Source organism: Microcebus murinus, chromosome 14, assembly GCF_040939455.1.
Source record: "Microcebus murinus isolate Inina chromosome 14, M.murinus_Inina_mat1.0, whole genome shotgun sequence".
Classification (NCBI taxonomy): Eukaryota; Metazoa; Chordata; class Mammalia; order Primates; family Cheirogaleidae; genus Microcebus; species Microcebus murinus.
Window position 1 is genome coordinate 13,286,870 of NC_134117.1, and position 16,713 is coordinate 13,303,582.

Consider the following 16,713-nt stretch of genomic DNA (forward strand, 5'->3'; position numbering starts at 1 on the left):
GTGCTAGACCAGTACTGGGCGATAGAGACATAATGTGAGTCACGTCTGCGATTTAAAATTTTCTAGTGTCACCTTCAGAAAAGTTTTAAAAAGCACAGGTGAAATTAATTTTAATGATAACAGTTTCACCCAGCTCATCCAAAATATCATGTCAGCATGTAACTTAATATAAACAATTATTAATGAGCTATTTTACCTTTTGTGCTGACCAACATCCAGTACCTGTGTTTTACTTAGAGCACATTGCAATTCCCATTTCCCACTTTCCAAGTGCTAAGTAGGTACACATGGCAAGGGGCTACTGCACTGGACCAGCTACTGGCATAGACAGGGCTGTGACCCTCTTGAAGGGCGATGCTGCCTTTCATCTGGGCACACCTTTCTCTAGCGTCAGTGTCTAGCACCTGAGTGTGGTTCTTTAGACGTGTTCATAGGATGAAGAGCAGGATGCGGTTGTGAGAGTTTGGCTTGGCTAGCTGTGGCTCAGGGAGGCAGAGGTTGTCATTGCTAGTCGTTAGAAATGTATCAAAAACCCAGGACAGTTTACTGTATAATTTACCCATTTAAAGTTTACAGTTCACTGGCTTTTAGTCTATTCAGAGTTGCATATCCATCATACAGTCAATGTTGGAATGTTTTTATTATTATGCCAAAAAAAGAAACCTCGCACACCCTGCGCTGTCACCCTGTTCATCCCTTCCAGCCCAAGGCAACAATTCATTTTTCTGTCTCTAGATTTGCCTGTTCTAGACACTTCATGTAAATGAAACCATGCACTATGTGGTTCTTTGTGACTGGCTTCTTTCACTTAGTATAGTGTTTTCAAGTTTCATCCATATTGTAGCATGTATTAGTACTTCATTTCTTTTTATTGTCAAATAATATTCCATTATATGGATGTGCTATATGTTATTTATCCATTCTTCAGTTGATGGACATTTGGATTATTTCTATGTTTTGGCTATTGCGAATAATGCTGCTATGAAATCTTGTGTACAGGTCTTTGCGTGGCCATGTTTTGCAGAATCGTATGATAAACTTTATATTTAACCATTTGAGGACTGCCAGACTGTTTTCCAAAGTAGCTACACGATTTTGCATTCCCATTAGCAGTGTGTGAGGGTCTCAATTTCCCTACGTAATCACCAACACTTGTTATTATCCACTTTTTTGATTATAGCCATCTGTCTTAGTCTGCTTGTACTACTATAACAAAATACATGAGACTGAGTAATTTATAAAGAACATAAATTTATTTTCTTACAGTTATGGAGGCTAAGAAATGCAAGTTCAATTGTCATTGAGAGCAGCTCTCTGTTTCCAAGATAGCACCTTATTGCTGCACCTTCTAGAGGAACGCTGTGTCAGCCATGGTGCTTGAAAAAAAAAAATATATATATATATATATATGTATATATATATAGTGGGTGTAGTGGCACATGCCTGTAATACCAGCACTTTGGGAGGCTGAGGCAGGATGATTTCTTGAGAGCAGGAGGTCGAGACCAGCCTGGACAACATAGCGAGACTCTGTCTCTACAAAGTAAAATACACACACATATATAAAGCATGGTTAAAATTTTTAAAACCCTGTACGATGCTGGAATCCCTTTTTTTAGGGGGCTCCTGGCAAGCCAGTTGCACAAATACTTCATGAAAATGACATTTATGTTTCATGGTTGTGTTGAGCCAGTGAATCATATTGGCTTAAAAGAATCTTCTACTGTCAAATGAACTGTCCCTGCTTTTTTGAAAAGGCACTCAGTGGGGTATGAGCTGTGGTAACCACATTTCCTGCTTGCTGACTCTTCTTCACAAGGATGGAAATGCTGCAGGTTGAACAGCTGCAGAGGTTGTTTGTAAGGTGTTCTCAGTTCTCTGGCTACGCTCCCTCTCTGAAATGCTTGGCTTGGTTGTCGAAGAGCCCAGCACAGCGTGCATTCCTGCCCCGCATGGCTGTGATGTGGGCGATGGAGGGAGAAGAGCCATGTTAGCCACCCACGCCTGCGAGAGGGCGACTTTAGAAAATGTACTGCCTTCCAGAAGAGATACCTGTGCTCTGAAAGATTCATGAAGGACCCAGAGTTCACATTTAATTACTTGCTTCCAACTACCTCTGAAAAATACTAGCACTTACATGATAGCGTGGGGCAGTACTCCTAGGTTTTAGTGTTTGTTCACATGGTAAGCATTGATCCTGCTTCCAGAGGGACACATATGACTAAGAAAAAATGAATGCTTTATTGCTAAAGATGTTTTCTTGTGTTTTTTCCCTGGGCTGCATCATCCCAGGCTGGAGGCAGGTGGGCATAGGAGTAGACTATGATTTTTTGCTGGAAACCTCTGATTTTTGATTTTTGACTTTTAGAATCCAAGCAAGTACAGTCATCCCTTGGTGTCCTTGTGGGGTTGGTTCCAGGACCCCTTATATAAAATGGTGTTGTATTTGCATGTAACCTATGCACATCCACCCATAGACAGTTACTTTAAATCATCTCTAGATTACTTATAATAATTCCTAATAACAGTGTAAGTGCTAGGTACATTTGCATATTTTATTCATCACAAGCACAGTTGCCAGGGTGCCAAAGAATTTTGTTGATCTTAGTGATATCCTGAAACTTAATCTCTTATGAATCTTTTTCCAAATTACCTGCTTCTATCAAGTGCCTTCTATGTGCCAGGCACTGTGTGAAGTCTTTACGAGCTTGATCTCCTGTAATCTTCACAACAGCACCGTTTCTCTGTTGTCCCAGTGTATCAGGTGGAGATGCTGAGGCTCAAAGAGGGTCTCTAACTTTCCTAGTGGCAGAGCCAGGATCAAAGCACAGGCTCTCTGACTCTAGAGCCTGCATGTGTGTTTCCTGCACTATGTTACCTCTTCCCTCTTCCACCACCTCTCAGAATCTCCTCTTCATAACCTCTAGTTGGATGGCAGGTGGATGAGGCCAGCTGCGTAGATCTTTATAGCTCGGTCATATTTCCTTCTATTGTATTGTTATCCCTTCCCTTATTCTCTTCTTGGAATTCTCATCTTTTAATCCAGCTTGACCTCCTTTCCCTATGTCCTTACCTTACCTTAGCCATTGCCATAAACCTACTGAAACAGTTGCACTTTTTAAAAAAAGAGAATTCGTAAAGTTTACAAAAGGTAAATGTACATCAGGCAGTTTCTGCAATTGGATCCAAATCTACAGATAGTTAGGGGTCTAGAAACATGGGGATTATGATATTAAAAGTATTATGGATATGACTCTTCTCTCTGGGGTGTTTTAGAAGGGATGAGGCATATTTATTACTTGATCATCTTCTTCTGCACATCTATCAATTGGGCATTCATTGAGAGACAGTGTTGCTTAGTGGTTAAGAGTTTGGGCTCTGAAGCCAGACTGCTTGGGTTGAATCCCAGCTCACTTGCTTCCCTGTGACTTTTGGCAGCTTTGGTTATCCTCTCTGGACCTGTGTTTCCTTACCTGTAAAATAAGGATAATAATCACTATATTTTAGGGTGGTTGAGAGGATTAAGGCAATCTAGGTAATGTACTTAAAATAGCACCTGATATATGGAAAGCTTTGAAAACATATGTGCCTACTATGCTCTAATATTGTACCCTGGGCTTGTGGACTATCACGGACAAAACATCCCTGGGATCATGGTGTTTCTACTTTAGCAGGAGAGAGAGAGAGAGAGAGAGAGAGAGAGACAGAGAGAGAGAGAGACAGAGAGAGAGAGAGACAGAGAGAGAGAGAGACAGAGAGAGAGAGAGACAGAGAGAGACAAGTACACCGAAGACATGTGCACATAATTTGGGAGCATATAGCAGGAGGTCCTAATGAAAGGTCCTGGTAATATTTATTATAGAACTTTAGAACTAGAAGACATTGCAGATATTTTCTGAAACTCAGAATACTTAAATGATTTGTCCAAATTTATTCAGGCAATTTATAGTAGAGCCAGGCCAGAACCCATATCTCCAGTAACTAAGGTCAAACTAAAATGTGTCATGTCGCCAAACCTCTTCCTGGAAGACTTGGACGTGTTTCATGATGATCAACATGCATGATGTTGGGGCAGCTTCTCAGAACTCAGACTTTAATTGTCTCTGGCTCCTGGGAGCTCTCCTGATAGTAATTTGTGCCAAGCCATCAGAGTAATGATGATGGCCATTGTCTTTGGTTTACTTTAAAGTTGTCCATCCTCATAATGATCACCTGGCAAAGAGAGAAATTTATTCTGCTGGACATTTGTAAATATTCAGTTTGAATGTTGGAAACTGGGAAACCAATCTGATTAAAACCTGGATCTCAAAGATCTGGCCGAGGAATACATGTGTGATAAAATTAATCCATTGACTTAGAAATGGAGATGAAAGAGCAGCTTTCAGGAAGTGTAGGTTGGGTGGGTAGGTGGGGGGATTAGAAATTGATTCAAGAAGGCAAGAGAACCTTAAAGGTTTCAGATGGCTTATAATTTATCTGTAATGGGAAAAATACTTTACCACTGAGATAATATCTTGGGATAAATTTGAAATCACAGGCTGTATTATGGATGTGTTTGTGGATATATGTGAATTACAAGAAATGAAATTTTTTTCTGTGAATGCAATTTAGCATGGATAAGATGACGAATAAGCTATATGCAATGAGAGCCCATTTGATATAATGTGTGTAATTTTAAACTTAGAACCATCGTGTTTTAGAACTGGAAGAGACCTTAGAGATCATCTAAAAATCATTTTGCAGAGGGAGGAACTGAATCTCAGAGAATGTGAGTGGCTTTGCCTACAGCGTGAACTAGAATCCAGATATTTAGACCACTATGTTTGGAGACGTTTTAGAATATAAGGCTTGATATCCATGGGCTAACTTTTAGTATTTTACTGATAGTGGTTTTATGTCATTGCTAATCAGAGCTATAATGTGATTTCTTCTGGAAGATGGGCCAACTCTTCAGCCCTGTTCATATGTGGATGCTTAACAAAAATGCTTTGTGTGGCTCCTAATTAATACTATACCTAATACTTAATGATGCAAGTGTAAGGAAATTAGCACACTGTTACTTGTCAACCTCTTCTTTAGTTTGGGCTACTAATGTGGCAGCTTATGTTTTCTCAGCTGATTCAAAAGAATTCAGAGAAGATCATGTATGCTGTTCTTTTCAAAGAAAAACACTGGTTGCTAGAGGGATTGAGTTTAATGTAGTTTCATATCATAGAGATTTTAATAATGCAGTCTAAAGTATTTGTACATGAATTCATTAAGCTCAGATTAGTCTTATTATAATTACTCAAAAAGTAATTCAATCTAAGAGAAAACATTTTAAATGGATATAAAATACACTGTTAGCTGGGAAGCCATACTGTTCTACTTTATCAGCCCTATAAAGTACTAGCAGACTTGAACATAACTTTCATAGTGTACAGAATGCAATCATAAAAAGTATTATTCCTAAATCTATTTTTTTATGTTCTTTCAGTAGTTAAGAGCTTTATCCCTCTGTGCTAGGAATGAGATATACTAGGGATAGAATGCCATAAAAATGGTAGGACTTACCAGCTCCTGTCTCTTGCACTGCCTTTCCAAGTCAGTGTAGGCTGATGGGTTATAAGCACAGCCCAAGATTGATGTTGGTAGCACATTCCCTAGAAAATGTAGCAGGGCTACATTTGATGCAATGATATTTCAGGGCTTTTTTTTTTCCTTATCCACAAATAAAAGACATTTACTGAACACTGTGTGCCTTCAGAGGTACAGCAGTGACAGGCGACGTATTGGTCTTCATTTCTAACATGATAAAAGGTGAAAGGAGGCCAGGAGCAAGGAAAACAAGAGAACTTTCCTTGGCCTACATCCAAAACAAGACAGAGAGGAAAAAGGAGAGTGAGATAAAAGGCCTCCCAGCATGAAAGAACGTTTGTCGTTTTTTGGCATTGAGGGCTGGGGATGAGGAGTGTGGCCTTCCGGTTAGTCCTTAAAGCTATTACCAAGGCTCACCGGGGCTTGTTCAGTTTGAGCTGCCTGAGTTTGCCTGGAGGAAGCAGGAGAGTCGTGGATATTGGCTGTGTGGCCACACGGCTGCCTGAGCTGTCTGGCTTCGGAGACACAGAAAACTAATCACAGCCCCCATGTGGTGCCACTGAGGCCAAGCTCTGGACTCTGGCCATGCTCCGGGAGAGACAGACCTGCACCCGGACAGGAAGGGGCTCTGCTTAAGTGGTTTGTTGTGTTTGAACTTTAATTCATTTAATAAAGCAGCAGAACCCTTCTCTCAGGCCGGTTCTTTATAGAACCCCACTGTAGGGAGTAGAGCGGGTCTCTCTGAAGCCTGCCAAATCAGCGGCCCCATGCAGCTCCCACCTTCATTGACCCTCGCCCACCAGGGAGCATGGCTCGAGGCACTGGCCAAAGCCCAGAGCGGGGCTGACTGAGCCCCTTAAACGGTGGTCTTGAGAAACAGTGACGGATCCAGAGGGGACAGGCAATGCCAAAGGAGTGAGTGGTACCAAAACCAAAGGCCAGGCCTTGCGTTTCTGGATCCTCTGGGTTCTGATCACAAGCTCTTAGATCGCTGGTATTTGAAGGTAGGACATCATTGGATCTCTGATCTCAAAGCTTGAAATAATTCATTCACAGGTAATATTTGAGAATTGCCTTGTGGTTTCTCAATGGCATGTAGCTATAGGATGACAAAAAGGAATTAAAATGTTCATTTTATTTTAATGAATTTCCCTCTCATGATACTTTTATAGGCTTATACAAGTCACAGAGGTTTTTCAAATCGTAGACAATCCATAAATGCTTATTGCATAATAATACTGTAATTTGTAGAAGACTTTTCACAAATCAGTCATTGTGTCCTCTTATATACATTATGTCATTGAGTCTCTATAATAATTTAGGAGGTAGCACAGAAATTAGCTATTGTTGCTGGTATGTTGTTAGTGAGAAAACCAAGGCTTGGTAATTTTCTCAAGATCACACAACCCAAGGAGGGACCAGGTCTGACTTTAGGACCTGAGTTTTTTGTTAGCCTGTCCTATTGTTTATTATCATTATACCATTGACTGCACCTGCCGGACATATGCCATAAACCAGCCACCATGTGCTAAGTGCTTTATATATATGCTTTTGGTTGTCCTCATAGGAATTCTGAAGGATAAGTTTTATTATCCCCATTTTGCAAATGAGCAAATGGAGACTCGGAGAGTTGAAATAGCTAATCCACCGTGGCTAGGAAGCTGGCCTAGCCAGACCTGAACCAAGTATCAGACTGCAATGTTCATGTGCTCCATGCTAAATAAATTGTCCATCTTCATCCATCCACATGATATCCCTGTGGCAGGGAGAAAGCTTATCCCAACCATCCCTGTTTTATGGATGGGAATATAGGCTACAAGAGGTTGAGTGATGACTCTCGGTTTCCATTTGGTAAGGAGGTAGGACTTGATTTCAGGTCTTTGGGATCCAGTGGCCATAATCATATGGTGACAAGGCACTGGATCATAAAGCAATTAACCCTGCCCTCTTTGGGGAGCCCACCTGCGTGTTTGATCTGGGCTTTAAATTGAAAGCAGAACTACTCTGGAGCGCTGGTACTCAGCAAGAAGGCAGGCATTGGTGGACCACACTTTTCAACACAGAAAAGAAAGAACTCACTTCATTCGCAGAGATTTGCAGGAGAAGCGTACAGACTGAATTCTTGCGACTCTTCGTATCCATGTGCAGAGCTTGTTGGTTTTTGAACACTGGTGAGGCAGGCAGCTGAGCTGATTTTGAAATTGACTTTGGTTAATGGTGAACCTGACCCTCTTTAAGGAAGCAGAATTCGTTCCAGCTGTTCCCTTCTTTGGCCCTGGTCGGTTGGGTCCCAGTAAAATTCACAGTGCTTTACAGGAAAAGCACTTGGACTTGAAAGAGAATTTTCTTTCTGTAGCTCAAACCACAGAGGACTCGCAAGACAGCTGTCTCCCCAGGTGAGACTTCTTAAATGGGAGTTAAGTGCATGCATTTTCAAGAAACTAAACTCCCCTCATATATAATTTAACCTAGAAAAGAAAGCAAAATTGAGAGAGTAGTATGATTACATTGTTTGAGAACTAGTAACTTTACCTCCCCCAGTTTTATGGAAGTCATGCACAGTTTCACTGTTTGGCATATCTGTAATGCTGTGGGCTGTGGGCGAAGTGTGATATTGTAATAATAGTGAGGGTTTCTCTAACCATAGTTATGGACTGTGCATTGAAATAGTAAATTATTCCTAGCAGACTGAATGGGCAATAAGACTGCCATTCCGTTCTCCTCATAAAACAAAGCAATAGATAAATAAAGGAGAGCCAACTCACTTAACCCGAGTGGCTCTGTGCGCTGCTAATTATTAACCCAGGCACAAGAGAGGGGTTCACCCAGAGTGTAGTTAAATCATTTTTTAATCGAGGTAAACACTGGCCATGTGGATGAGTAGCACTCAAGAAAGTTTTTAATCAGCAACGTTTAGGAATCACCCAGTCTAATTGCCATAACTTATTAATAATAATAAATAATCTAGTATTTTTATGGCCCCTGTCTCTAGAGGACTCAGTGCATTAACGATCTCTAGGGTGTGAATCTCTCTGTAGCTGTGGGGGCAGGGGCAGGGATCCTTGGTGTTCATTCTTCACTGAAGCAATTGGACATCAGGGCTGAGCAAGGCAAATCTGAGTGCATTCCTTCGTTATTATTTTCTTCTTCCCACATGTGAATCGCCGGCTCATGCATGCCCTTTCATCTATCTATAGGACCAGAATGGCTCCAGGGACTGGGGGTGGGGGCCGGAGAACAGGCATTTCTTTGTTCATGTAAATGATTGCAGTTGAGGTTTTCTCCTTGGGGAAGTGAGTATGAGCAGAGCTTTGTCTGAAGCAGTTCATTTCCTCTGCACAAGTGTCCCTGGTGTCTTTGGGCTCAACCTGATTGTGGCTACAGTGGTCACTGGTGACTTCCAACTCTGTACTTGCATGATTTCTAGTTCCTGTGAGAGCAGAAAAGATGGCCCTGAGTCCTATTCTCAGATCAGCAGATGGGATGGGAAAATGTTTGTGTAAATTATCGAACTTTACCTTCCCAACACCATAGCGTGGGTATTCGAATGTCTAGGTTGTTAACAAGGAAAGCCAAGCTCGGAGTGTGTAGATATGTGGTCCTAATGCCTAGGCCATGGACCATACCAGTTGGTGGCCTGTTAGGAATTGAGTCGCACAGCAGGTGGTGAGTGGTGGATGAGCGAGGAAGTTATATCTGAATTTATAGCTGCTCCCCATTGCGCTCATCACTACCTGAGGTACACCTCCTCTCAGATCAGCAGTGGCATTGGATTCTCATAGGAGCATGAACCCTACTGTAAACTGTGCACACAAGGGATCTAGGCTGTGCGCTCCTTATGAGAATCTAATGCCTGAGGATCTGAGGTGGAGCTGAGGCGGTGATGCTAGCGCTGGGGAGCAGCTGCAAATACCGATTAGCATTAGCAGAGAGGTTTGTCTGCACAGAGACCATAATAAATCAATTGCTTGCAGACTCATATCAAAATGCTATCAGTAAGTGGCAAGTGACAATGTAACAATAATAGAAATAAAGTGCACAATAAATGTAATGCACTTGAATTAACCTGAAACCATGCCCCCTTCCCCCTGGTCCATGGAAAAATTGCTTTCCATGAAACTGGTCCCTGGTGCCAAAATGGTTGGGGACCGCTGTTGTAGGCGATTGACTCCTGAATAATTCGTTGTGGTTGGTTAGACCAAAAGGAGAATATCGCATTAAATTTGAGGCCCTTTGATTTTTGCAAGTGGCCACTCTGTAGGGTCGGGACTCAGGAACACCAGAGTAGAGGGTGGCAAGAGCATTTCCATGGCTAATATCTTCCGATGTGCACAGTTTTTTTGTGGGGTAAAATGTAGCCAGACAGCACAGAAACTACTTCCTCTCACTTATTTTCCCATTCTTCTGTCCGTGAATCATTTGAGCCTGAGCCTGGATAGCTGTTTCAGTCTGGAAAAGTGATGTTCTAAAGAAGGTACCTAAGCCATTATTATACAGAGTAAAAAGATAAATGGCACTAAGAATGGAATGATTTATAGCACAGACCACGAAAGACATAAATTTAGAGTGTAAATTACAAGATAGCTCATGTGCAAAATTGTTGCAATATTTATACTAGTGTTTATTAAAATTTACATTTGAATAAAAAGGTGCAAAATGTAAATGGGACCGAAAAGGAGTTTTTGGAAAAAAATAAAAAATAACCTATACGAGTTTTTGGAATAGATGATATGAACAGTTCTCTATGCAGATTTGTCTGCTAAAGCGTGAAATATACAATGAAATGGGGAGGGATAAGGTCACTAAATCCCTGCCTGAATTTCCTTCCTCCCTGTCCACTGATACTTCACAGTGGTGCAAGTCAGCGCTGACTCTCAAAGGAAGTGCTCCTTGTCAAAAGCCATAGAGATGAGGTTGAGGATTCTGGACAGATGTCGAGACTGGATCCGTAATTCAAAGACTGATTTTATTTTGTGGATGTTTTCAAGGTTGGAAATTTTTGTCTGTATTCATTAGAGGGGAGTGATAAATCTCTAATTTGTACTTTGCTAATAACAGTGAGGAGCTTTTGTGTTTCGTTAAGGTTAAATGAATCTCTGTTGTCCTGGCTCAGCCTTTAACTCCACGTGTGACCTTGAGAAAAATCTTCTAATTGTCTGGGACTCAGTTTCCTCATCTGTAAAATGAGGGGGTTGGACCAGATGAGTGCTAAGAGAGACCACCCCTCTTTCCCTCCCTCCTGGGTGGGGGCATACCATGCCAGGCAGTTAGGACCCACAAAAGTGATTAAGACACATTGCTCTTGTCCTCAGGAGCTCATGATCTACATAAATAACTCATTATAATATGAGCTATAATTGCAACATGCACAAATTACTCCAGGAGCACAGAGGCAGAAAGTGAATTCCCTCTCTGTGGGGACAGACTTCAACAGGGGCTGTGACATTTGAAGCCTGAGTAGGAGGACTCCTCCAGGTGTGCAGGCTGGTCAGAGGGGTGGGTGGTTCAGACTGTGGGTTCCAGGAAGCAAACATGTGTGAAAGTGGTATATTTAGGAAGCTGCACACGGTCCTTCTCACAGTCTCTAGGCAGTGGCATCCCACACACTGCTGGCTCCGAATTTGTACTAATGATGAATTATTGAGGTTAGAGACTCCGTAGAGCAGGTACAAATTAGAGCAGTGTCAAGGTTGTCCTGTAATGGCACTGGTATGGCCTATTTACATCCCACTTGGCTTTCTTGAGTGTGAAAGACATGGTGGTCCTTTAGCCAACGCCCTGGGAACTGTGAGGGTACACTCTGCTTTAGCTGTGCCAGGGCCGCAGGCCTGGATGTGCCCTTGGGAGTCTGTGTATGGATATCAGTGACACTCCTCATGAAGGTCAGGTGTGCCCAAGTGGAATAAAACTGCCACCATAGGTCTCTTCTTGCAGTCCGTTAACCCACCAGGTGTATGTCTCATCCACACCATTCACGTACCCTTTGTGACCTTGTAGGAGCTGATGTTTCTGTATCAACTGAGAGCAATGATGACAGTAACTTTAGTTTTAAAATTTAGATTGTAATGTAAGATGTGTTCGTTGTTTAAAACTCAAGCAATACAGAAACACTTATATATAAAAAAAGACCCCAAATTCCATCTCCTGCAGATAAATGACATTTCTGTAATCATCATCACAGATCTCTCTTCATGTAGCCATATACACGCACACAGGCACTTAAATGGGCTCAGGATTATGTGTTCCCTTTTGTTTATCTGATTTTTTTTTTTTTTTTTTTTGAGACAGAGTCTCACTGTGTCATCCCAGGTAGAGTGCAGTGGCCTGATCATAGCTCACTGCAACCTCAACCTCCTGGGCACAAGCTATCCTCCTGCCTCAGCCTCCCAAGTAGCTGGGACTACAGATGCATGCTATGACACCTGGCTAATTTTTCTATTTTTTTGTAGTAACAGGGTCTAACTCTTGCTCAGGCTGGTCTCAAACTCCTGAGCTCAAGCAGTCCTCCCTCCCTGACCTCCCAGAGTCCTAGGATTACATGCATGAACCACCACACCCAGCCTATCTGTAGTTTTATTTAAAAGTAATCAAAGTCCTTAAATAATCCATTGTATAGAATATATTATTTTTGTTTTGAGTCTAGTGTGTTGGAATATCCAGTGTTTTGCCATTGTAAACAATACCATGATGAACATCCTTGTAGACTTCTTCTATAACTTTTAGTTATTTCATTAAAGTCTTAGAAGTGGTATCATTGGGTCAAGCAGTGAATGTTTAACATTTCTGTGTATACTGTCAAAATGTTTTCTAGAAGTTTCGTGCCATTTTACAACCCTACCATCAGGGCAGGAACCACTCACACCTGTGAGGCTCTCTCTGTGTCTTTCGCCAGTGCTCGCTCTGTCTTTAACTTACTGAGAGAGAAAGAATGAGCACATGAGAATACTTTTGGGGTGATTGGGGGGGCGGTACAAGCAGAGGGAGCCTGAATGCATGTGGGAGATGTCAAGAAGTGCCTGGCACATGTACATATGTTTACCAAAAGATGTACGAGAATGCTCATCACAACTCCTAATCTCCAGATACTGAGGACGACCCAAATATCCACCAACATTAGAATGGAGAAATAAACTACTGTGTAATCACACAGTGGAATACTACAAAGCAGTAAGAATGGATAGTGTGCTATGTGCTACAGCATGGAGGACTCCAAAAGAGTCCAGACAGAAAAAAACCCATGCTGTACCAGTCCAGTCATACAGAATTCCAAACCAGGCAAAATGCATTTATGATGTTAGAAGTCATGCTAGTGGGCACCAATGGGAGGGGTAGGTGTCAGTGACTGCTCGTTTATGGTTTTCACTAGATGTGTGCGTTCTAGTCCCAGACAGTGTGCTTGTGTATAGTAGCCTCTCAAATCTTTGTTGAAGAAAAATACATTAATATTTTTTCTCCATTCTAACAGGCTTTGACCATGCTTGCTCCTCTGTGCTCTTGGATAAGTTACTTAATTTTCTGGAGCCTCAGTTTCCCTGTCTATAAAATGAGAATGATAATTGAACCTATAAGGTGGTTGCAGAAATAATAAAATTAATATTTATTAATAATAACCACAAGTTTTTCTGTTTACTGTGTGCTGGGCACTGTTCTGAGCCCTTAAAATGTCTGACAATATATTTAATCTTTCCAATACTTCTAGCTATTTTATGGTTTAGAGAACTGTAAGTCACAGAGGTAGTAACCTAGTCAGGCTCATTCCAGAGCCTGAGCTCTTAACCACTGTCTCCTGAGTTAAAGGAAATATTGTACCAAGAATGCTTAATACTGTTACTATGTATTGGCTATGATTATTACATTGTCCTTTTCAACATCGATGTTAATATTTTTTTTCTCCTCTCTCTCTCTCCTTCCCCTCCCCGATTTTTCGTCTCTCCTGGCAGATGTTTTTCAGCAAGGTAAGTTTCACCGTCTCTTGCCTGCTTTCTCGTTGGCTGTGTTCTTTGGGGAACAAGGGTATTGTTGTGTGCAGAGAGGTCTCTGTGGGTGTCATGCGGACGTTAGGGGGCACCATGAGGACAATGGCCTGTCCAGCCTCTGCTTCTTCCTCTGGACCACACTTGGTGGCAGGGTGGAAACTGGGCAGGTGGGGCAGAGATGATGGGGGAGGGGTCAGTGGCTGGGCCCCGGCAGGGGCAGGGATGCAGGTGTCTCCGGAGGGGAATCGGGTGGAAGGTGCCTGACCCTCGGGGCTCCTGTGCCAGGGCCAGCTGCTGCTTTGGTCAGGGATGTCCACATCAGTGCCAGTGGAGGTTTCTTTGCCAAGCAAGCGTGTTGCTGCCGTGGAGGTGTGGGCAAGGCCCTGGCTGGCCGGCCACTCTGTGCCCTTCAACCTGGCTGTGCCCCACAGCCTCTCCAGCTGGGACTGAGACAGGGCCAGGGGAGGGTGTGTAGTGTCATCTGGTTTACCAGCAAGGTCACGTGTTCCAGGGAATTGGGGACAAAATCCTAACCTCACATCAAGTCTTCTGGCCCGTGTTTTAGTCTCTGCTTAGGATGCACAGCCACTGTGCTCTGGGAAAGAGACTCATGGGTCAGAGCCTCCTTGTTGAACATTCTAGATACACATTAAGAGGGAATTGTCTTTTTATCACAGCTTGACACTACTGGGTAAAAGTGGCAGGGCATCACTGTTTATATTCAAGCTGGGAAATATGTTTGTAACACAACACACATCTGCTGCGTCTTTCTGGAATCCAAGGCTGGCTTAGAATAAAAGACACTGGTTTAAAAATACATCCAGGCATTCCACAAATAGCCTCCAAATAATCTTACAGGCTTGGTATTTTCGCAACTGTTATTTCACCCCAAACATGCAGCCTGCGTTAGGGAGAGTATCTACTCTCTCTGATAGAGGCGCAGCAGTGGGTAACAATGAGGATACTGTTGTGTTCTCTTTGAAGAGTCTGGAGTCATAGACCTACTTTTATAAATAATTCATAAATCCCAACAAGCTCTAAGTAATAAGTTCCATTTGGCTAGAGACTAAGAGATGAGCAAAATTGAAAAGGTGTCGCGACTGTTCGTGTAACGAAAGCGCTGCCGTCAGGGCCCGTTGCTGCAGCGAGTTCCTTCCTTGATGAACTGGGGGGTCAGTGGGGCGCTCTGGGAGGAGAATATTCTGTTTTTTTTTCTGTGCGCTAGAATGCAAGCACCACTCTACACTGAATTGCGTTTCTCCCCTTGAAACACAAAATGCATGAGTTTGGAAAGTCCGGACGTGTGTGCTGCAGCTCCCAGGCACGGAAAGAGGGAGGCTCGAGTCAGATCTGGCTTTTCTGAACACAATGGTGAGCGTTCAAGGCGGTTGTAATTGGCATAAAAAATGGCTTACCAGACTGCCTTTTGTCAAGATTGCCTCGTTTTTTAATCAGTCATGCCATTCGATTGATGGGATTTGCCTGTCAGTAGCAATGATATGCAGAGCAAAAGTTATAATCATCTACAAATCACTGGCTATCGAGACTTAATAGCATCTGCCACAGACGGAATCCGCTAGCTACCCATTACCCTGAGCGAGGTGGGCGGCAGCTCCCTTCCAAGATATTACTAGGATTTCAAACAGAGAGAACTGAACTCGCTTTTGTGAATTATTTACATGGCTCTGGCCTTATCGGACCGTTTCGTGCAGGGACGCATTCTCTGAAATGATGGCAGAGAGCTCGCCAGCTGGTACCCACTTCGTACCTTTGTTTCTGGCCATTCTGCTTACAAAAATATCGCTCAGTAAAACGTTCAGCCGGCGACTGTCATATCAGACCGAGACAAAATGTTCCGTGTCTTAGAGACAGAATCTAAAACCGTGATCTCCATAAATGTCTTCTGTGGTTGAAACTCTGGGCCGGAATTGTGCCATTAACTTGAAAGATGGGGGCGATGAATTGTGCTAGAAATCAACAAGCAGAAAACTATGTGGCTTCCAATGAACAGAGGCCACCGGGTTGTCTTCCGAAGCCCATCCATGCAGTGGCGACTGCGAGTGGCTCTGCCTTCCTGAACACGCCGTGGGCGCCGGGGTCCTGCTGGCTTTGGCTTGGCCAAGGAGTCCCGGGCGGTTGGAGGAAATGCCGCTTTGCAATTGTGTGCTCTTGGCAGTTGAGGGAGGGAGGACTTTGCCCAGAGGAGTCCCTGCCTGTTCAGGCTGCTGTGTACCCTGGCAGGTCCTGGCAGGGAGGCAGGCTTGCAGTTGACAACATCAGACATTCTCAGAGGAAACAGAAGTTATTTCCTCTGGATTGCATTATCTTTTATTTCACTACAGATCAATCTTGTTATAGTAGGTGACAGCACAGCAGATACTGCTGGGCTTTTCTCTGCTGTATCTGCGGTGCGTGCACGTGGGAGGATGTTTCTACCGTGCTCCTTTGCCATTTTATAGCTTCTTTCTGTTCTTTCATCTGTAAATGCCACTCGCTGTGACGCATAGACCACAGGGTCTGAGGACGGTCAAGGACCAGTGGGCCTGCAGCTGGGCCTTTCTAAATAAGAGTTGCAGGGCCACACGGCCACGTTTCAAAGGAGCCTTAATTGACCTACATTCCCTGTTGTCCACAGAGCTCATGAGCCACTGGGTGGCTCTCAGGAATTCCGAAGTGCCGTAGAATTGCTCTTCACAACATCAAATGCAATTGAAAATGCTATATGCGCACGCGTGTTTAGAATCTCTAGTTTCAGAGCACTTTTATGCCAATCGTTTAATAACGATGAAGTCAGGACCACACACACACACACACACACACACACACACACACACACACACACGCACACGCCTCATTTGAGGTTACTGAAGCACTTTTTGAATGCTCATCCATAGCCTCAACCTTGATTCTAAAATTGAACAGCGACATGGAAATCAGAGCAATACCAACCACTCAGCAGAGTGTTTTAAAGTGTAAGTGGGCACAGTATAAAGATTTCACCACTGAGTTCATTCTCTATGCGCTGTCAACTGAAGTCCCTTAACGACTCTGAGCCCAAAGAGGCGTAGCCTTTCCTCCTCTCCAAGTCTCAACTGGATCCAGGATCTTGTTAAGGCAGAGATTTTCCTTCCAGCTCAAGTCATTTGTGATACCTCTCAAA

At 43.1% G+C, this 16,713-nt stretch overlaps 1 protein-coding gene across 4 annotated transcripts in view; it reads left to right on the forward strand.

The window, feature by feature from the left end:
• Positions 1–16,713, forward strand: part of GFRA1 (GDNF family receptor alpha 1) — a 204,780-nt gene that overhangs the window by 43,605 nt on the left and 144,462 nt on the right. For 3 of the 4 annotated variants that reach the window (XM_076009762.1, XM_020280702.2, XM_020280703.2), the window contains exon 5: positions 13,518–13,532. The exons of the other annotated variant lie outside the window; for it this stretch is intronic. In XM_076009762.1, coding sequence (XP_075865877.1) covers positions 13,518–13,532 — 15 coding nt within the window. The remainder of the gene's footprint in view (positions 1–13,517; positions 13,533–16,713) is intronic. 4 annotated transcript variants of the gene reach the window in all.